General features: G+C 33.5%; 2 protein-coding genes across 6 annotated transcripts in view; one reads left to right on the forward strand and one right to left on the reverse strand.

The window, feature by feature from the left end:
* The window catches only part of LOC105832727 (fibroblast growth factor receptor 3), a 36069-nt gene extending 15906 nt beyond the window's left edge, over positions 1-20163 (forward strand). The window contains exons 7-9 of one of the 3 annotated variants that reach the window (XR_004964700.1): positions 4236-4817; positions 17627-19516; positions 19860-20163. Coding sequence is in view for 2 of the 3 variants with exons in the window: in XM_036292285.1 (XP_036148178.1) it covers positions 4236-4817; positions 17627-18049 (1005 nt within the window). In the remaining variant the exon portion in view is untranslated. Of the gene's footprint in view, positions 1-4235; positions 4818-9733; positions 10021-17626 lie in introns of those variants that run through there. The other 2 variants (XM_036292285.1, XM_036292286.1) reach the window with 2 other exon arrangements.
* LOC105834956 (protein Dr1) overlaps positions 1-23319 on the reverse strand; it is a 61445-nt gene extending 38126 nt beyond the window's left edge. The window contains exon 1 of one of the 3 annotated variants that reach the window (XM_036292294.1): positions 23027-23319. The gene's annotated coding sequence lies outside the window, so the exon portion shown is untranslated. The other 2 variants (XM_036292293.1, XM_012677840.3) reach the window with 2 other exon arrangements.
* Between the last annotated feature and the right edge of the window lie 1035 nt (positions 23320-24354).

Raw genomic sequence — 24354 nt, forward strand, 5'->3', positions numbered from 1 at the left:
TTGTCCCAAATTATACTCAACTTGAGTATTTTTTTAAATGTTATTTGTAATGTTTTTTCCGTAAGGAAAACACCGTTTAACATCTCTCGGCTTCAACTCGTACGACACCCAATTTCCTTGCTTCTTAATCATTCCCATGACTTTCAAGCGTTTTAAAATGGCTTGTTGAGTCACTCCCAATGATCCTGCCAATTCTTCTTGCATTTGACACGAGTCTTGATCAAGTAATGCCTCCAATTCTGCATCTTCGAAAACCTTCTCTCTTCCACCGCCATGCCGGTCTTCGACGTTAAAATCACCGTTCTTGAAATGTTAAAACCACTCTCGGCACGTTCTTTCACTAATAGCGGCCTCACCATACGTATTTGAGAACATTCAATGAGCCTCAGCTGCAGATTTCTTCATATTGAAGCAAAAAATTAAAACCTCCCACAAATGACGAGAATTTGTCTCGTAAGTTGACATTTTCAATCGAGAATAACTTTATGATGCAGACACAAATCGACTAATATTTCGATAATATAGCGTTATGTTTACAAATGCTTAAGCTTGTTGTATGATGTCTACGATTTATTTATTTCGACCAACACTTACCGCTACAGCCATCTATCAGAAGACAGCGGAAGCAAAGTTGTACACCTAATGCTAGCGCTACACTATGCGCGTATTCGCGATTCGTACAATTCGTAATTCGTAATTCGCGATTTATCTAACGTTCATAAATAGTGTGGTGAGAAAATTCGTTGATTCATCATACGCGATTCGTCATTCGCACTGATTCGCTGGTCGAGTGGTCAGATAAATCGCGTATTATTAATTACAAGTCGCGAATACACGCATAGTGTGGCGCTAGCATAATATATATGTATTACACACACACACACACACACACACACACACACACACACACACACACACACACACACACACACACACTTTTTTTTATAATTAACGCAATCTAATGGTTTCATGAAATACATATGTATATATTAGGTGGTAAACTTAATTTCTGCCGCTTTTTTGTTTCCAAAATTGATTTGTTTCTAAGAGAAGATGAATGAATATCTTAATCAAAGTAATCTCTCTAGCAATAAGGCTGTCCCACGACGGTAGAACGCGTTGTCTTTCGAGGTGATCTATTTATTTAGACTTCTTCGTAACTGGAGAAGTGTGTGTCCGTAAGTGCGTGTTGCATTACCAACCAGAAGAGATGGTAATCCGACGATGCCAAGTCTAGAGAGTACGCTGGATGCGGGAGAATTTCCCATTTGAGCTCTAGAAGTGTCTGCTTCACGCTTTTTGCAACATGCGGTCATGCAAAAGAATGACTTTGCGTCGATTGTTCTCTATGGATAATCTTTTTTGGATCAACTTGGATTACTTAGTCGGCATAATTGCTGTAATTGCAATAACATTTAACGCTTTCGATAACTCTAAAAGCATTTGAGCTGAATTCTTATAGAGCAATTCTTGCAGCTTGAACTTACAACTTCAAATTTTTTTGATTGTCCGGAACGTTCTTTGTCTCTTACGTCAAAATCACCGTTTTGAAACTGTTCAAACCAAACTCTACGTGTTCTTTTTGATAGAGTTTTTTTACTGTACACTTCGAATAATAATAAGCGATGTCTTTCAGCTGCGATTTTCTTGAGGTTGAAGTATTGAAGAAACACATGTTGGAAAAACAGCTTATCGCGGTTTTCAATCAATTGGAAAATCTCTGGCTTCGAGAAATATAATTTGTGAGAACAGAATCAATTTCAGCAATGTATAAACTACAAAAAACATCACCGTTAAAACTTATCAGTGTTGGAGCGCTTTTTAGTAACAAGCGGCAGGAATTAAGTTTACCACTCAGTGTGTGTGGGGGGGGCGTGGGGGGGCGGGTGCGGGTGGATGTGTGTGTGTGTGTGTGTGTGTGTGTGTGTGTGTGTGTATGTGTGTGTGTGTACATACAAGGTGTTTCTTAATGACTATCCCAACTTTTTACCATGGAAGATGGATTACTGACTGCAACCTTAATACACACATGTACAACATATGTATGTTCACAGGTCGTACATGTGTGTATTAAACGGTTGATAATTCCATCTCTCATGGTAAAAAGTTAGAATAGCCACTAAAAAACAACCTGCATATTTATATAATATATATAGAAGAAAGACACCGAATTTGGAAGTTTTCTAAATTGGAACTCCCTTATTTCTTGGAAACTAAATATAACAAAACAAGATAACAAAGTTAACTAAAGATAATACAAAATAGAAAAGAACAAGGTTAGAAATCGTTGATAATCGGCTCCACAGCAAACGGATAAAACCTGATGATTCTTAGATCCATATACAATACAAAAATACAGCTCAGAAGACGGAAAACCCTGGGAAAAATTTTTGCCAAGCAAATTTGTATGTCAAAAATAGCTTTGCAGGGTGCTGATTTTATAAACTAACGTTTATTGAGATACGCCCAGTTCATTTATTTATTTATTTATTTACTTGTTTTATGACCGAGAAGGTTCATTTATATAGTTTACGGACCAGTTTTTGTATTTCTATGCCATTGGTAACCCATTCAAGTACTGACTGTGCTTAATTGTTAATATAAATGCCAGCGCAAGTACGATGCGACTGTCCCCGACATTTGGAACTTTCTTCGCTTATTTCTTGTTTAAATACTTTCTAAAATTATGTATATAATCAATTTCATCAGTCTTAAATTCTAAAACATATTTTAAACTTTAATAGAGACGGTGAGGTTAGAGCAAAACATTTAGAGAATTTAATGGAAATAAGATGTGATAATTCTTATTAACTATATTGTCGAATTATTTTTGTTGGATGGAATCTAAAACATAGACTTTATTAAGCCATTTTCCATTCGTAAATTTTGAATACTTGCCTAATTATCATATTAATTGGTTCAGTTGAAAATATGTAATAATGGAAACATGGAAAAAACTAGTAACCAGACAAACATATTATTAATTCTTTTTATAAACTTTCTATTTCAATTGTTTTCAATCCTATATCTAAAAAAAAGGCATGTAAAGTCGATCGCTTGCATTTCTCGAAGTTTATTGTTGTCGCTTTTTCGCGATGCCGATTGGTTCTTTCGCTGCGCTTATTTCATGTTGCAAGAGTAGCTATCATTGCGACAGAATTTTGACAGCTGTTAAATTTGTATAGATATTATATCTGTACAATTATCAGTGTGATTTATTTTTAAAAAGTAAAAAGTAGAAAGTAAAGTAGCGCGCGCGAAGCGCGCGTGGTGTCTAGTAGATTAAAAACAATGTAAATTCAACAATGTCTCTTTCTTGTAGATATTATATCCTTATGATTAAAATCATCTAATATATATATAGAACCATGAATTAAACAACATCAATAATTATTAGAAGAAATTATTTACTTATGGAGGATAATATTATTACAACTTTCCAATAGTTTAATTGATATGGCTCATCCATTGATATAAGATTTATCCTTTATCAATAAATTCAATTGTGCACTTGTTATTTGATTGTTATGCGTAATTCGACTTTTAATCTATATATGTCAAGCTACATTTTTACCTATTCTAGAATTCACAATATTTTAGAATTTTAAATCTATATTAAAGAAAAATTGAAATGGAAAGCTTACAAAAAAATTCAAAGAAGAAAAGCTCACATTCCAGTGAGACATTATTAAAATTTTAAATAAAAAACATTTTTTAATATTACATAGAAAGCAATTAAAAAATAAAAACAAACCTTAAAATCTTTGAATAAAATTATCATTGTTTAACGATATATAATTAATAATTAAAAATTATTATTTTTAACTTTAACGTTTTACTACAAAAGCAAAATATAAAACAAAATCATAAAAATAAGTTGTATTTTTACACTAAAAGATTGCTTTAATTGCGGAAATTACTTATATCAAGCACATTTAAAAATAGTTATGCTTTATTAATCGTTATGGACTCATGTTTAAAGAGTCATATAAAAATTCTCATAAGCAAGTTTTAACGAATCATAAAATGTCCACGCATACATAAATAATTACACGTAAAATCCTCGCAGGTTTTCTTTATGATTAAAATATTACTGCAACACTAATAAAATTATATTGTATATCTATATTAATAATATTTTCAAAATATTAAAATATGCAAAATTGCAATATTGCTGCAAGATTCTATGTTATATTGAAAATTTGAAAATTTTAGTATTTACGAAATTTTTGCAGGAGACACATTGCAAGCCACAGAAGGACGCATTTGAAATGCCATATAAATGTATAAATCTGACATGTGAATTAGGAAAAGGGCAGTTCGGTAAAGTATATCTAGGCACCGTGAACAATGAAAGCACGTTAGTAGCCGTTAAAATGTCTCAATGTTTTGACGCGTGCAACGAACCAGAAGTTAGACGTCAATTATTAGAAGAAATCAAGATAATGAAAATGGCTGGTCCACATAAGCATTTAGTGAACCTCATAGGTTGTTGTACTTCACCGAACAATCCTATATGTATAATTTTGGAATACATGGAGGGTGGAGATTTGCTTGAGTATCTACATTATAGAAGAAAAATACAAACGGACGACACGTCTTTGTGCAATTTTGAAAAAATTGCATCCAGATACGCAAATATTTTTGAGAAAAACAAAAACAATGATGAAAATGTATACGACGTAATCGAAAGACAACAATTTATAAAATTTGCACTCGACATCGTAAAAGGAATGGAACATTTAGAAGCTAAAAACATCATACATCGAGATTTGGCGGCAAGAAACATCCTTCTCACCTCAAATCTAACGCTAAAGGTAACAGACATCTGTATTGCAATTTAAAAAAATGACTTGTATAATTATCAGGATTTGGGTAGTAACCGGGCTCCTAACATTTCAATACATTCTATCGGATCTGAGTGTCCATTTGATTTCCTCGATTCAATAGATGGCATTAACAACTTGTAGGCCTTAGAGAGACTCAAAAGAGAGTGGAGCGGATAGTGTTCCTTACTTTGGTTCCGCCATTTTCAGTACAATTTCCTCAATATGAATATGTATATGTATATACATATCCCAGATAGCACAAAATATTTATAAAATATTTATAAAATAATAAAAATTGGAAGATATTTCGCCAGTAAATAAATAAATAAAGTAAATTCTCTTTACGTCGACCCGACTGGCCAGTTTATTAAACAATTAATAATTACACGATGTTTCGACCCTTGGTTCGGGTCCTTATCAAGTGAGATCTACAACAATTACATCAGTGTCAGGGAGAAAGCAATAGTCGTAGGCGTATAAAATAATATAAGAATGTAAATGAGTACCTTAGTCTATATAGAAGTTTTGAGAATAAATTTAGTTATATTTGACATCGTGCACGGACCATGCTATGATAATGTGTGCAGGCATATCATAACACTGTAAGTAAATTCGTGGAAAAAAAGAAGAAAAAACGACAATGTAATTAAACTAGAATCGAACCGTGGGTGAAGTTGAAGTAAAACAGTTAACTTACGTGTCGGCGTGTCACAAATAGTCATGAGTCAAATTGCTTAGTCACAAATTAAAAACAAACAATAAAAATTAAATGGAAATAAATTAAGATAAAATATGCGGATTTCCGCGAACACAAGTCAGTAGGTTTCGTATGTCTTAACAGCCGTACGGTAGCAAGCGGATACCATGGGAGAAACGATGTAGTCAGTATGCACGATGTCAAAGCAAATAGTGAATAAATATAAATATAAGAAAAAGCGAGAAAGAAAGAGAACAGCATAGATTAGACCGATTTTATTATACGGTCGTAGATGGGGTTTAAGTTCTCGGTATCTTTTTTCAAGTTAATTGTATTACAATGTTTTTTAATAAAAAACATCTCGGCGATCTTTCTCTTTCGGATGTGTTTTTCGTCATGTAAAATCTCGGGTTCATACCAGTCGAAATCATGGTCATGCAAAAGGCGGTGCTTGCTGACGACAGATAAATTATTTTCATGCTTCTTAATATTTTGTTGATGTTCCTTTAATCTAGTTTCAACGTGTATTTTTGTCTGTCCGATATATGTGGCATTGCAACTATTGCAATTAATCTTGTACACGACTTCCGTTCTCTTGTTAATAGGAATTTTGTCTTTACCCCTCTTAAATGTACGCGTCTAATTTTTTGGGTACCGTATAGAGTGTGTCAATGTTCTTTAATGTCAACCTAATGTTCTCACTAAGTCCGCGGATATAAGAAATAATTATGTAATTTCTAGTGTCAAAGCCCCCGCACGAATCATGCTCATTTTTTTTTGCTTTGATTGCTATCAGTATTACTTACAATTTAGCCAAATATTAGCCTTTTTATTGAACCATTTTGGTGTAAATAATAAAAATAAAAATTTTGAAAATAATATATATTTTTTGATCGGCTTAATCGATGTTGATGAAATTTTAATATGTTATAGATATTATTGAAACACATTTACGAAAAATTCGGGAAGGGTTTCTGATGACAGAAACATTGATAAAAAAAATAAATTAATGTTCTTGATTTTTTAAATCCCGATATTCTTCTGGTACAATTACGAAAATTTTTTTGTAGAATCTTGGAACAGTTTTCTACAAGACGTATTTTTTTCAAAACAATATAGTGGGTAACAGATACCCATAAAAATAAAGTATTCTTTTTTTATTTCTTAAAAATATGATATGCTTTTGGTGCGATATTTTTTTTTGTAGGATGTTGGGACAGTATTCTACAACACCAAATTTTTTCGAATTAATAAAATCAATGGAAGGTACTTAAAAAACAAAACTTTTTTTTTAATTTTTTAAAAATACAATAAGCCTTTGGTACAATCGCTATATTTTTTTGTAGAATGCTGGGACAGTATTCTACAACACTAAATTTTTTTGAATCAATAAAATTAGTAGAAGGTACTTAAAAAAACAAAATATTTGTTTTAATTTTTTTAAAATATGATGTTTTTTGTATCATTGCCATATTTTTTTGTAGAATTTTTAGACAGTATTTTACAACAAGTAATTTTTACTAAAAAAAATAATAAAATAAAATAATTATAAAAAAATAAACTATATCGTATTAAATTAAATGTTTATTAATGATTCTCAAAATAATGAATTACACATACACATTTGTTTACATAATCATTAGCTCTCAAACTATTATTTACAATATTTATATGGACGAATTAATCTTTATCGATAATAAGCGTAATGCCGTCTGTTTTGAATATTTTACATAAGTGCTGGCCTGGTCTCGGAATTTTTGATAAATATTATCCGTGGGATAAATAATAAATAATGACAGCAATGTGCGAACAGCAGCCAACTGTTCTTCGTCCATTGGCGCACTCACAAAAGTATCTTTTTATCCCTGATTGACCAATACTATCAGGAGTGTATTCAATAAAACATCGATACACTTTCTTAGATATGTAACAGGATTGTATTTGAAGCTTCAGTGTACTGGATTGTTCTTTGAAGAACTGCAAATTCGAACTATTATCTTTATTTAGAATTTCTTTGGCTATTGTGGTTAAGGAGAATGGTTGGTTTCGGAAATGATTGCCTTTTCAAAATATTTCGTCCAGTGACTTGCTTAACTTCCCGGAACTAACAGAAACTAATTTGAAAATATTATTTACCGGAACTTATCAGTATTCGCAGGCGATTTTCTACTCGGTAGAAATTCTAAATAAAGATTCTAAATGGTAGTTTGAATTTGCAGTTCCTCAAAGACCAGTCCAATATACTAAAGCTTCAAGTACAGTCCCGTCACATATCTAAGAAAGTGTATCAATGCTTTATTAAATACACTCCTGATAGTATTGGTCAATCAGGGATAAAAAGATACTTTTGTGAGTGCGCCAATGGACGAAGAACAGTTGGCTGCTCTTCGCACATTGCTGCCATTATTTGTTATTTATCCTACGGACAATATTTATCAGAAATTCCGAGAACAAGCCAGCACTTATGTAAACTATTCAAAACAGACGGCATCACGCCTATTATCGATGAAGATTAGTCCGTCCATATAAATATTGTAAATGATAGTATGAGAGCCAATGGTTACGTAAACGAATGTGTGTGGAAATCATTATTTTGAGAATCATTAATAAACATTTGATTTAATACAATTATAATTTATTTTTTTATAATTATTTAATTTTATTTATTTTTTTTTTTGTAAAAATTACTTGTTGTAGAATACTATCTAAAAATTCTACAAAAAAATATGACAATGGTACAAAAAACATCATATTTTTAAAAAATTAAAAGAAATATTTTGTTTTTTTAAGTACCTTCCACTGATTTAATTGATTCGAAAAAATTTGATGTAGAATACTATCCCAATATTCTACAAAAAATATGGTAATCGTACCAAAAACATCATACTTTTAAAAAATTAAAAAAAGTTTTGTTTTTTTAAGTATCTTCCACTGATTTTATTGATTCAAAAAAATTTGGTGTTGTAGAATACTGTCCCAACATTCTACAAAAAAATATCGCAATTGTACCAAAAGCATATCATATTTTTAAAAAATAAAAAAAAACGGTATTTTTTATGGGAACCTGCTACCCACTATATTGCTTTTAAAAAAATACGACTTGTAAAAAACTATTCCAAGATTCTACAAAAAAATTTTCGTAATTGTACCAAAAAGATATCGGGACTAAAAAAATCAAAAACAACTATTTATGTTTTTTTATCAATGTTTCTGTCATCAGAAACCCTTCCCGAATTTTTCATAAATGTGTTTCAATAATATCTATAACATATTAAAATTTCATCGAAATCGGTTAAGCCGATCAAAAAATATAAATTATTTTCGGAATTTCTATTTTTATTATTTACACCAAAACGGTTCAATAAAAAGGGCTAATATTTGGCTAAATTGTAACACTGATAGCAATCAAAGCAAAAAAATGAGTATGATCCGTACGAGGGCAGATTGCCTTTTTCTTATCCGGTTACGGCCTTTGCAAAATATTTATAAATATTTATGATAATATTTTGTGCTATCTGGGATATATACACACACACAATGCAAGCGTGCAATGTTTGTCGAATTGCGAAAATCTACCCAGTATTAATATAAATAATGTGACATTGGAATATCTTTCTAGTATTCATATATACAAAAAAGAAAATTAATATATTATGAAGTAATGTAATCAGTATTTGAAATCTGAAAAGAAGTTAAAGATCCCGCCCACTAAAAGATGTGCTAAAAATGTTGACTTCTGGTGAATCCGCGCAATCCGCTTCACTCTCTCTTGAGTCTGTCTAGTAGGTCTACAAGCATGTGTTTCTGCGTGCTCTATAGAGTGGATATAATTTGACCACGTTCAAAATGGCCACGCGTAAATTTGACCACGTTCGAAATGGCAACGTTCGGAATGGCCATGTTTGGAATGTTTGGATTTTTTTCTTGTTTACGTGGAAAGTTGCAAACTGTAGTGCAAAGAATGCTTTGCGCGCGCGCCAAACACACACACACACACACACACGGGAGGGAAGCCTTCGGCCTAAGTCACTAACCCATGTGCATTGTACTGGAAATTTTGTAAAACATATGTGGCCATTTCAAACGTGGCCATTTCTAACGTGGCCGTTCCAAACGTGGCCGTTTCGAACGTGGCCATTTCGGACGTGGCCGTTTTGGACGTGACCGTTTCAAACGTGGACAAATTGAACTCCGTGCAATATTTCAGGTGGCCATTCCGAACGTGGCCGTTTCGAACGTGGGCAAATTGAACCACGTGCAATATTTCCCGTGGTCATTCCGAACGTGGTCAAATTTACGCGTGGCAATGTCAGACGCTCCTTGCTCCATAACCTCTACACTCTCTACAGAATACAGTGTATTCGATACGCCGTGTCATCGATATCGCCGCCGTCGATAAACCACACAAAATGATACTTGTATAATTTGTATAAAAATGTATTTATTAATTCCGAACATTCCGAACAATATAAAATTTTTTCCAGAGTTTATAACAATAAATACAAAAAGAATTATTTATATATGCAACATTGAAAAATCTATATTTTAAAAAATATTTAGAAATATTATTTTGTTGATATTATCACCGTAGTAATGAAATAATTTAAAAAACATTTATATAAAAATTTAATATTTTCATATAAATACGAAGAACATAACAATATTGTAATGGAACAATATAGAATTTTATATTCGTACACTGCAATACTGCAATAAGATAAACGATGAACAACAAACATTACCAAGTCAACCAAAATTTATATTAAAATTTAAATTTATATCTTTTTATGAAGACAGCTAAATATTATAAAACAAATAAATTGTTATTATTATTATGATATATATACATATATATAACTTGTTATTATATTATTCTAATATTTAATCAACTTTATAAAAAACATGTTAGAACAAAAAATTTACATAACAATAAATAATTAAAATCCTTTGACAGTTTAAATAGTTTAATAAGCTTTTTAGTGTAATAATACGGTTCAGCAGGTACACGCACGCACGCACGCACGCACGCACGCACGCACGCACGCACGCACGCACGCACGCACGCACGCACGCACGCACGCACGCACGCACGCACGCACGCACGCACGCACGCACGCACGCACGCACGCACGCACGCACGCACGCACGCACGCACGCACGCACGCACGCACGCACGCACGCACGCACGCACGCACGCACGCACGCACGCACGCACGCACGCACGCACGCACGCACGCACGCACGCACGCACGCACGCACGCACGCACGCACGCACGCACGCACGCACGCACGCACGCACGCACGCACGCACGCACGCACGCACGCACGCACGCACGCACGCACGCACGCACGCACGCACGCACGCACGCACGCACGCACGCACGCACGCACGCACGCACGCACGCACGCACGCACGCACGCACGCACGCACGCACGCACGCACGCACGCACGCACGCACGCACGCACGCACGCACGCACGCACGCACGCACGCACGCACGCACGCACGCACTCACGCACGCACGCACGCACGCACGCACGCACGCACGCACGCACGCACGCACGCACGCACGCACGCACGCACGCACGCACGCACGCACGCACGCACGCACGCACGCACGCACGCACGCACGCACGCACGCACGCACGCACGCACGCACGCACGCACGCACGCACGCACGCACGCACGCACGCACGCACGCACGCACGCACGCACGCACGCACACACATATATAAGGGAAATGCGGCGGTTGTGGGCACCCTTGAAAAATCCGCTAAAAATGGAAAAATATGAAAGAAAACCACCACAAATAAAGGGAAAATAAAAATTTATTTATTTTAGAAGCCTTCACTGGCAAAAAAAAATGACACGTTTTCAATGCTTGCATGTGAAGTAGCTGGCACGCATATCAGCGCACTTTAAATGCACCGGACGACTGCATTCATTGCATTTAATGGAGTTTGCGGCGGTCAATTTCCGTGGCAGTAGGTCCAGACAGATGAGACAGAAGTCTACATCATCGTCAGATGGTGGAGACTGCTTTGTCTTGATGCGCATAGCCGATGGTCTAGATAGTGTTGCTTTGGTGCGCTTAGTTGATGGTTTGGCTAGTGTTGCCTTCCGTCCACGCTCTTTTGGGAGAGAAACAGATGCCTGCTTAGCTGGTAGCTTAGCCGCTCTCGTAAAAATGCGTAAAATGCATAAAAACAGTGATAAAATACGTTACGTCAACATAAAGAACGATATTACGCAGTTTCTCAACCAAACACACGCATTAAATGAAAAAAAAAACAAGGGTGCCCACAACCGGTTACATGAAGGTGCTCATAACCGGGAATCGCAGCTATTTTTCCAAAAGACTAACAAATTATGTGGTGCAAAAATTTTGGTTGAATACAAAATAAAATCACAAAATACAATAACAACACTGCAAACACAATGAAACACTTACCTTTTTGAAAGAATTCACACCGATTTATCGCACTTCAAAAAGAGTAGAAAATCACTTTTCTGTTTATTTATTGCAAATAATTTTTATTATGCTCACAGCTACTACGCAATTGCGTGTATTCGTTTCGATATCAACACGAAAACTGCGTACCGTCAACATACACGTTTTTCAGTATTCAGATCAGTATGCTTGCTGTCCAAATTTACGTAGGGGTGCCCACAACTAGAGCGTGCCCACAACCGGCGCACTTCCCTTATATATATACACACTACTATAATAAAGAACACTTTTTGCATACCAAAAATTTAGGCTATTTTCAAACCGCTAGAACTCAGCAAAAAATCATCATAAAAACAAAATCCAAAAAGTGTCTTAAAGCTTGAAATTTCTTTCAAATGCTTTTTGGCGATTTTAGTTCTTTTTTTTTCACCAACGTGGCACAACAATGAAGCTTGACCCGTTAAAATAAAAATTTTTTATGCGAATTTCTTGAGCTGCATCTCGCGTGAAAAAAATTTAGAGAATTTTTGTTACTTGCATCTTAGAGCGGGATCTTTTTTTGAGTAGTTGTTCATTGCTGTTCGATCTTTTTTTGACCGAGTTATTGAAATTTTAAGAAAAAATGGTCATTTTGACTTTCATCGCTTGTTACTCGTGAACAGATTAACGTACAGTGCTCAGCAAAAAAGCGTTGAAAAGCTGAAAGTTTGCACTTTTAAATGCTGTTATTAATTTTTTCACATTTATTTTTGTAACAAATCGCGTTCAGATTACGTAAAAAATCGCATATTTTACGGTTTTCATTTAGTTTAATGTACTGTTCTGAAGAAAGATTCAATTACATCGCTAAAGCAAAGTTTTATAGTACGATTACTCCCCAGTAATAAACACTAATGTTCATGGAATAAAACATTTTTATTCCACGTGTTTAACATTCTTAGAATTGTTGAAATTGCTTACGTTTTTTCAACAATTTTTCTACACACTTTTGACCAAGTTACAAAGTGAACCTTACATTTTTTTTTAATGACGCTTACCGCCGACGTTATTCATTGTGCACCATGTGAAGGTTGCCGGTCGGATTGTGCACATCGCACGCGCGTGCGTGCGTGCGTGCGTGCGTGCGTGTGTGTGTCATAGAGATGAGGACCCCGCGATTCGTCACTTCCGCAGTATTTTGAAACACCAAACCTTCTCTGCTGTATGCGTATACGTGCATGTGTATGTGTGTGAGTGGTTTGTGTGTTGTGTGTGTGTGTATGAAGGCAGGGGACGTGTTATGTGTGTTCAATATTGTGTGTTACCTCTTCTCTGATCAATTACTGCAATTATACAAAATATGTGTGCCCCAGGGGGCATTGACGCCATATGCCCCACATCGTTTATTTTTTAATTGGCTGGATCAATTTGCATGAAAATTGATATCCAAAGATTTTTTGTGTCGCTGAATATGAATCCAAGGTCCAAACTCCAAAATTCAAACTGACGGACTCAAAATAATAAAAATTTTCCAATTATTATGAAAGCTGGTATCTAGGGTTTTTTTGAGTCGCGGGAGTATGAATCCAAAGTCAAAACTCCAAAATTCAAAATGGCGGACCCAAAATGAACCCAAATTTAACAATTCAAAAACCCCTGTATTATAAATTTTACCAAATAAATTAAATTAAAATATTTTCGGTCCGCCATTTTAAATTTCAAAATTCTGATATCTGATTCATAATCAGCGACTTCGAAAGCTTTTAGATACAAAATATTTTTGAATTGCGATTACTTTTTTTTCTTGCCCACACGGACACGAACAGTGAAATTTTGCCTGCCGACGAAGTGGTTAATAAAGCTCTACGGAATTTTATGCCAAATTTATCTAACTGCTTCTCCCAACTCATTTAAATATCGTAGCTGTTTCTCGCGACTTCTTAAACGTCGTTTCATCTCGTCCCGAACGTGTTCAATTGGATTTAAGTCTGGACTATTGGCGGGATGATCCAGCAATGTAATATTGTGTCGCTCAAGAAAGCATCTAGTTACATTTGCTGTATGAGGACGAGCGTTGTTCTGCATAAACACAAAATTCAGATGCGATAAACGTAAAGGCAATATGTAAGGTCGAAGAATTTCATTTATGTATCAAATGCTTGTGATTGCAGGAGGTGGCAGGATCACTAATTCAGTTCGTTCTGTCTTTGAAACATATCTCCACACCATCATAGAACCACCGTTATGGGCTCGTACTGTCATAACGCAGTTCCAATCACAGCATTTATTTCTTGGTTGAGGCCAAGTACGTGTACGAATTTCATTGCTGTAAAGATAAAAACGCGATTCGTCAGAAAAGTACACATTTTTCATGGTCTTTATATGATCACGCGTAAATTGAAGACAAATCTGACGATGTCTAGTGTAAGATTCGGCACTCGCGCACAACAATGAGAACGAAAGTCGACTTCTCTTAAACGATTACGAGCTCAATATACTACGAGAATCGTTTGTGTACTGAACATTTATTTTAAAGTCTCTTTGTACGTAAACATTACTTGTAAACATTATGGCATGTGTGTGACTAGGTGCGTACTCGTAATGTTTACATGTAATGTTTACATATAAAGACTTTAAAACAAATGTTTAACAGACGATTCTCGTAGAGCTTGTATACGAAATTTTCAAAATGCCGCGTAGATATTTGAACGCATTTGAAACGACATAAAACGACATTTAAGAAGTTGCAAAAAACAGTCGCAAGCGCGCACGTGACGAACCGCGGATCCTTACTTTTGCTTTGGAACACACACACACACACACACACACACACACGCGCGCGCGCGCGCGCGCGCGCGATGTGCACAGTCCGACCGACATCCTCTACGTGGAGCACATTGGATAACGCTAATGCCGGCGGTAAGCGTCATTTTAAAAAAATGTAAGGTTAACTTCGTAACTTGGTCAAAAGAGTGTAGAAAAATTATTTTAAAATGTTGTAAGCAATTTCAGTAATTCCAAGAATGATAAACACGTGGCATAAAAATGTTTTATTCCATGAACGTTAGCATTTATTACTGGAGAGTAATGGTACTATAAAACTTTGTTTTAGCGATGTGATTGAATCTTTCCTACAACACTACATTGAACTAAATAAAAACCGTAAAATCTGTGATTTTTTACATAATCTTTGAACGCGATTTGTTGTCACAAAAAATAAATCTGTGAAAAAATTAATAACAGCAGTTTTGCATTCAAAAGTGCAAACTTTCAGCTAACGCTTTTTTGCTGAGCGCTGTACGTTGATCTGTTCACGAGTAATAAGCGATGGACTAAAACTACAGAAGTGTCAAGGTCTGGTAGTAACTATTGAAAAAACTAAAAATAATTTTATGCTATAAACTGAAACAAAAAAACCGTGTTAAAAATTTTAATTTAAATTTGAATATATTAATTAATGCATATTAATTAATTTTAAGTTTTAACTTCAATTAATTATTTTTAGACTGTGTAAATTAACCTTTTTAACCCTTTCACACCCCCGGGAAATGGGAAACTAGTACAAATAAGATAAAATAACTATATGGATTTTTTTAGTCGCTTATTACGAATATAAGATTAAATTAAAGATTTGACAAAAATATTAATACACTATATAATATCTAACAATGACTATAAAATTGTATAAATTTATTATACTTTCGATTAAAAAACTTTCGTCTTTTATCCCTTCCCTGACGGCCATATTTAATTTCCTTATTTTAAATTCTACAAATCTGTATGCACGCACGCACACGCACACACAATATTAAATTTATTCGCTGATCCATATTATAATTATTTTATTATATAACTCTTTATAAAAGGTATATAAAAATAACTCTAATATAAATTACGACACTTTAACATAAATAATGTTGAATAAAATTGACTTTCAACTTAATTTTAATGCAAATTTTAATTGAATATTAATTTTATAAGCCATTATCTCTAACTTAATTTAGTTTAAAAAAATATTACACATATACATATACACACGATTGATATATATATATATATATATATATATATATATATATATATATATATACCCAGCTAGCTAGGCCTGTTAAAATCACATATCGTGAAAGCTTTACAGCAAGGATTGTTTCAATTTTGACAACAATTTTATGACAAGTAATTGTCTGTTACTTTGTCTTCTAAAAGTTTCGAGCAAATTTACGGCAAAAGTTTTCATCACACGATGCTGCAAATAACAGAGAAAGACTTGCACATAAATATTACATAGAGAAATTACAAGATTTGCTCCGACACGATAAAATGCAAAATTTAAGCAAATAACAGAGCAAACCTTGCTACACGACATAATAATAAATTTATGGCAGGAACAGGAAATCTTGTTAAACACAGAATAACGACAAATTAGTAGCAAGAATAAAATAAAACTTGCCGAGCACACTTTTGCAACAAAATTGCGACAAAGTCGCAAATAGCTTAGTTTTTGCTGGCAAGGCTTGCTCGCAAATAGAATGACGCACATTTACAAATAACAAGGTTGCATTATCGGGTTTTAAACTTTATTTCTGGGTGACTTTACTATCTATCTCGAGATGGCGCATTTCTCGTGAAAAAGATTTACCTACTGGATTAATAAAAAGGGCTCGTCGAGAACAAAGAACCAAGTACGATTGCACCATTCACTTATGATATTGGACTAATTAGTCCAATATTTCATTTTTGTTGATCTTAATTTCGACAAGATTTGTCCTGTTCTTCAACAAATTTGCTATCATATTGTGCATGGCAAGGTTTGCCTTGTTTTTGCTATCATGCTATGTACAGCAAGGTTTGCTCTATTCTTGCCACAAATTTGCTATCACATTGTGTACAGCAAAGTTTGCCTTGTTGTTGTGCTTTACTAGCAAATTTTACCCTGTTATTTGCATAAAATATGCATCATACTATTTACAACAAGCCTTGCCAGCAAAAGCTAAGCTTAATGCAGACACACCTTGTCATAATTTTGCTGCAAAGGTTTGCTCGAGTTTGCGGCAAACTTCGCACAAAGTTTGCGTCATTTTGCTAGCTGGGTATATATCAATCTTGGGTATAAATCGTGTAGCTTTGTAAAACTTTTCACTTTTCGCTGTATCCACTCTATGAGAATTTATTTTGCATAATCATATAGCTCTGTATGTGAAAAATATAAATTATTAAATATGATTAATATACAAATAATAACTCAACTATTAATACTTAACCAGGACTCACAAATTCTTTACTTTAAATCTTTTACTTTAATTCTTGAATACTTTATTCTTTACTTTAATTCTTGAATAAATCATATAAATTCATGGCAATAAAGAATCAGACGTATACTTGCGCAATTATAAAAGATTATTTAATTAGATACAATTATAAAACAATTTGTCCGCTTTAACAATAAAGCAACAAATACATAATCAATATAACAAACACGGATATTAATATTAGTAATTTCCTTTAATATTCGTATATTAATCATATTTAATAAAATTAGTACATATATAGAATTGTAATCGCGTAAATAATAAAAAATTTCTTGCCGAATAAATACAATGGAAAGTGAAAAACTTCACGAAAATACATGATTGACCTTTGGAAATTATATGGATTTATTATGGATTTTAGATCTCTGATTTTGGTCTGTCACGAAATGGAGTGTACGTGATAAATAATATATCTGGCAAAACTCGTCAACTCCCAATACGTTGGATGTCACCGGAAGCTATACGCGATCATGTTTTCTCTTCTAAAAGCGATGTTTGGTCATTCGGTGTTGTGCTCTGGGAAATTGGAACTCTAGGTTTTTTTCCATATGCTAATATACAGGACAATGAATTATTACATTATTTAACTCAGGAAAAATGTCACCTGGAATGTCCCAAAACGATTTCTCATGATATATATAACATTATGTGCTCCTGTTGGAACACTATACCGCATGATAGACCCAGTTTCACACAACTTGCTTTAGACCTGCAGATATTAAACAAACCTCTATGTTCTATGTACGAGGCAAATAATCCTTGTTACGCACTCTTATCACATTAATATATCGTAGAATCAATAAATAAGATATTTTATATATATGAATTACTGGGCAAAATTAGAAGAACAAAAGTTTGAAATAACACCAACTTCATAAAAGTTGAACAAAAAATCTGAATTGTTAATATGATTGACCCTTACAAAGTCTCCCCACTATGGATCCAGTTCGGAATTATGCCCCTTGAAGCAACCCCCTGTCAAAAACAGAAGTTGCAAGATTGTAGTTTAAAAAGTACAGGGCAATCTAATGCAAAAAAAAATGGCTTGGAAAAATTCGGAAATGGGCCCAACCACACCCGCAAAGGTCTCTGGCACTCCTTCTTAACCACGAAACTCACCCCTTTCAACCTTTGTCACTTCTTTGGTCGGACAGCAAAAACAGTGAATCGCGATTACACCAGCCTACTTAGTGGTTGCTTCATAGCACGAATTGCATTTGAGACAAAAAAATCATTGTTCTCTCTCCGCCATCTGGTTCAGCCATGGCTTCAGCTAATACCGAGGGGACTTCCGAAAAGTCAGAGGTAGAGTGGACGACTAGGTGAGGGTTTTAGTGGGCAGGCTACACCGGCACCAGTTAAGACTGGGAGTCGGTGTAGAATCACACACTACCCGGGAGTACGGGCTCCCGGGTGTCTTTTGAAGATTTCCCTCATCCGCGCAAAACAAAAAAAAAAAGGTTGGTGGATGTTCGTACCCAATTTTTATTTTATATTCGTACTGCTCGGAAGTTAATAACGTTTCGACATCAGTTAGTGTCGATACTTAAGACTTTAAATTAAATTATAGTCGGTGCTCCGAGTTGATCTCTTTATCTGCTAAATTAGGAGATGAAATCAAATTCGCGTTGGGCAACAAAATTACTCTGGTAAGTCATTCTAGGATTAATAATAAATTATCGGCATCATATATTGTTTATGGTCATTAGAAAGCTTGTAATTCAGATTTTTATAATCCAGTTTTTGTTCATATGTCCAGTAATTATTAGAAGAAAGGTTTATATTTCCAGTAAGAAATTAAACAACTCCCATATAAGCTATACTAAAACTTCGAAACTTTTTCTACCATATGTATGGTAGAAAGCTTATTTCATATTTCACAAGAATGTGTATTGACACTTGAATAATTCCCGTAAGTAAGAGGTAAACCTGCAGTACTTTATTATGTGCATAAACCATGTTAAAGGGGGAACCTCATGTAAATCGAAATTTTTTAGCAATTTTTTTCTTGCTTAAATTTATAGGAAATTTTCCGTACAATAAAAAAAAAGTAGAAACCGATTTGAGACTTTCTTCTATGTTATTTTCGTCGAAAAGTGAACAGTGGGCGGAGCACTCAAGTAGACGAATCGGGAACTCAGCCTTTTGATCCCTCTGTAACAAATATTAACCTGGCTGTGTTAAAGTAATGTTCGAGGAACAAGAAGATCTGCTCTATGGCCCTGGAATCGCAGATTAGCAAAAGATTGCGGTAAGTTAAAATAAATTACGATTTTTTCACGATTTTGTTACTCGAACTTTGAACGTTTTTCTCGAAACGCAAAATTTCACTGCAACATAACTCAAAAACTAATTTTTCGATCTTTATAAAATTTATATATGGTATAAATATTCTATAGATAGTTGGTCACAACATGACATTCTCCAATTTTTATTTTTTAATTTAAAACGTTGTTATTAACAATTGTTTAAAAAAAACCTTTCTTTTTCAAAACTTCGCGATTTTTGCAAATTTGCAAATTTTAATAAAATGAAAATGTCATGTTGTGCGTTTTTGCATAAACTAAAAAACCCATTTTGGTTTTTTGTTTCAGATCATTTTTGTGACCTGTACGCTGCACGGCACATTTTCCAGACGCCATTTTCAAGCCGCCATTGCACCGTTATTATAAACAATTAAAGTTTGAAAAAAAAATATTTTTTACATTGTAATGTCCATAAATTGTACTTTAAATTTCAAATCAATCTACGCGTTATTTTTCAAAAAAATTCTTGAAAAACAGGCTGTTTACATGAGGTTCTCCTGTTAAGTAAGTCTTACGTCTGCTCATAGCTAGACTTAAGACGATCTATGAATTCAATCCAAAATGACAAAAATAAATTGTGATTAAAAATTATTCTTAATAATTATTTTGAACCATTTTGACATTATTTTAATGTCATGATAACTTTTACTCTGCTTGAGTAAATTTTTTAATTAACTGCATGTAATAGATCTTAGAAATACTTCTGTTATAACATGTATATGAGATTTTGCAGTCTTTTCAGAATTGTTGCACATAAAATGTAGAAGATCGAAAATTTTCCATAATAATTGCAGTATAAATATTATTTTTTTGTATAGCTCAAGATTAAAAGTTATTTCTCTAAATTACTATGCAAAATATATATAAACATTGAATCTTTAGAATAGTGGTTTGTAAATATTGAGGTAAAATGTTTAAATTTGAAATAAAATTTTTAAAAATCCAAATTTGTAAATGCAACACATAAAACCCAATAACATACAAAATACTAACATACAAAATTGTTTATATCTGAAAATGATTGAACCTATGTAATATGGGTATTATTTTGGCAATGTTTTGCGACTTGCTAACAGACTCTGACAGCAGATTGGCAGCAAAGATTAAGTAGAAATCACTAATCTTGCTTAATTACTGTTGCCAATATATTAGTAAAACATGATCAGCATTTGACAGATTTTCCATGGTTATTTATTAAAAAACTTTTAATATTATAGGCTGTTTCGTTTTGTTAGCCGTCGCTCTGCACAAACGTAATTTGTGACATGTATTCCATTGTTTCCAAATAATTTAATGTGTAAAGATTTCAATAACTTTTATTAGTTGATGCTCAAACTTTTTGACGCTATGTATGTTCACTGACTTATGTACTTGAGAAGGACCACAATCCAGATGGTCAAAATGTTGTTTTAATTTTTAATAAATTATCCTGCCAGTTGAGTCGTTTTACAATCCTGCTTATTAAATTACAGGCTGTTTCCTTTGGCATTTACAGCACTTATAAGCATTATTTGTCCTTGTTTAATCATGACAAATAAGGATGAAATAATGCTCATAGCGCTGTAAGTGCCAAACGTAATGCAACCATAGACTCTATGTATAATTTGCAACCTTTTTTGCTGATAACAACTGACAGTAGATACTTCCCAGTGAACACAGTAATATAGCAGCAGTGTAACAGCAATGTAACCGAATATAACAGGTTACATTACTCTGAAATTACACGTAACTTACATGTAAGTTACAATTTCCGACTCAGCAATATAACATGTTATAATTACATGTTATCTAACCGTTACACAACAGTTACAAAGAAAAATAAAATAAAATAAAAATTTCATTTTTTTGAAATTATTTTTATCAACAGCACATACTACATTTAGAATAAATTTTTATTAATTAATTAAATTTAAATTGTTATTTTTTATTTTATTCTTACTTGCCGCTGCTAGGTTTGAACCCGGGACCTTAGGATTACGAACCTTGTACTCTACCTGCTACGCCAATTTGACTCATCGATATGGGTACTTGTTATTGTCTACATATACCTATATGTAAACTGATGCGACTATATTATTTTTTATAAAAGCAATTAAATTTTGCAAAACATATTAAAAATAAATAGCATTTATTTATTTACTTATTAATTTCATTGTTAAATTTATCTTTTTCCATAACCTTAATAATTTGATGGAAATTGCGATCTATTTAGCACTAATCTTTGAAGCGTTCAAATGATTAATTAGATGGTTAACTATATAGATCATAATTCTAAGAAAAATTGAATAGTATACATTTATTATTCTGTTTTTGTTCAGCACATGATGAATTTAGATTTTGTGCATTTTTTGTGCGCAGTAATTGTAGACAAACCGTTATTTTTGAAAACATTATCTTTATAATAATTTTTTTTATTATTAAATAGATTTGTCATTCAACAGGATGTTATAATGTCTGATTTCTGAGTCAACTACGACGCATTGTTCCGTAATAACATTGATACGAACGTGTTATGTTACGATTATACAATTTTTGTTGAATAACTGTAACGCCAAAACGATGTATAACAGCTAGATCACTTGCGTATAACAAATATTACATAACAGGTTATTTCCATGTCATATATAGCACCTACATATCACAAGAATAACAATGTTAAATTACATGTAACTTCTATATTATATTGCCGCTATAAAATGTGTTCACTGGGTTGATATAATCTGCTTTCACAAACTTAGCTATGTAAAAATATTAAAAAATAAAATGTTTAAATAAAAAAGTTTAATTTTGATAATGTACAAAATGCATCACAATAAAACAGTTGAGCAATAATTACTCTAATTCTGAAATGCCTATCCACAATACTAGAAATCCTGACATCTCAAAGGAATAATTGCACTGATCTACAAATCAAATTATTTAAATGCAATTTATTAATTCTTCTAATCAAGCAAATTTCAATATCAATGTACATAAACACAAGATTTAACACGATTATAAAATGACAGTATTAGTTAAAAAAAAAAAGAAACTGTATACATATAGAAATCATAAAATAATACAGTATTTGGAAAAAAATGTTAAAATTAGATAAGGTTTTAGAACTGTAATAAAAAATGTAAAGACAAAATGTTCTCAAAAAGATAATGCAATGACATGTACTTGTTTTTTTATAAGATATTTAGTGTTTACTCAGCGTATTCTGGCTATTCGGATAATGTATTTCTGTTGGGGATTTTTGGAGGTTAGTTTACATCCTAAGACGAAAACCAGACGTGCTCGACCTCCCACGGGGATATGTGGTCATATGACGTGAATTTGTATTTCTGTTTAATGTTTATTAGGTTAAGCGTAAACATAAATGTAAACAAATAGTAAAATACTGTCACTACAATTTTGGACCAATGTTTTGTTGAAACAATTAAACTACTTCTATTTATGTATCTTTTACTTACTTGTTACTTTACTCTGCTATTAATGTACTACAATCTATTGAGGGTCGACAGGAGTGACGAGCCAATTAATTTACCTCATTCACGTGCAGATACATATTTGTACTCTAGTATATATTGTTTTGTAAAAGAAATAATTTGCTGTTGGACTTTTAGTTTATTTCTTATAAAACCGTATAATTTTTTAAAAATATTTTGCAATTTTACTTTAAAAAATATAATAAATAATATTTTCTGTGTGAATAGTTTGTGGGAGAGGGATGCATGCACACCAGAAGCATGTATGGGTGCTTTCCATTTAGTAACACAAGTCGACACAAGCATCGTTCTATCTTTTTTTATGTTCAATGAGTAACAAAGATAGAACGACACTTGTGTCGACTTGTGTCATTAAATGGAAAGCACCCTATAAGGTTTGTGGTCTGTTCTTTCTAGCTGCACTGTTGCACCGGTGCAATAAGTTAAAGTAAGGGTCTGTTCGCGTCACATGCCCCAACATGCTCCTGTTCACCCCAACGCACTCCAATACGTTGATTCCGATGACGCCAACCTATTAGAATGCGTTGGAGTGAGTAGGAGCATGTCAGAGCATGGCGACGCGAACAAACCACATGACAAGTATATTTTTTCTCATTCTAACTTATTGCACCAGTGCAACAGTGCAAATAGAAAGAACAGACCATTGTTCTTGGTAGCTGCACTGCTGTACCGGTGCAATAAGTTAGAATGAGAAAAAATATATTTGTCTTAGGCCGGTATTCATAGTCAAATCTTATTTCAAGATCGTCTCAATCAATGTCTTAAGATGCTAATACGGCTCTGTGATTGGTTGATGGCATTTTAAGACAGTACTTAAGATGATCTTAAATATAAGATCCGACTATGAATACCGGCCTTAGCCCGGATCTACAATAGTGTAGTAAGTCTTATGCCATAAGGAATTAACCAATTATATTTGATTATTCTTCTCATATTCGATTCTAATTGGTCAATTCTTATGGCATAAGGCTTACTACACCTATTGTAGATCCGGCCTAACAGTTGAGTAATTCGCTAATATAATTGGTCTAAATATAGAGATCTAACAGTAAGGACCAATAATCACTGACCGCTTATATACTGATCATTTGTGTTTTCTGAACGTAACCAATGGCCGCGTTCAGCAAACACAACTGTTGAGTGGGCGGTCAGTGATTCTTTAATATGATTGGTTAATACCTTTAGATCTAACTTATCATATTAACGAATCACTAGCTGCGTTCAGCAGAAAAAGCAGGCTTAAGGTTGACATAACCATAACAGTAAGGTTTCAACCAATCATGTACTTGATT

Source organism: Monomorium pharaonis, chromosome 9, assembly GCF_013373865.1.
Source record: "Monomorium pharaonis isolate MP-MQ-018 chromosome 9, ASM1337386v2, whole genome shotgun sequence".
NCBI lineage: Eukaryota > Metazoa > Arthropoda > Insecta > Hymenoptera > Formicidae > Monomorium > Monomorium pharaonis.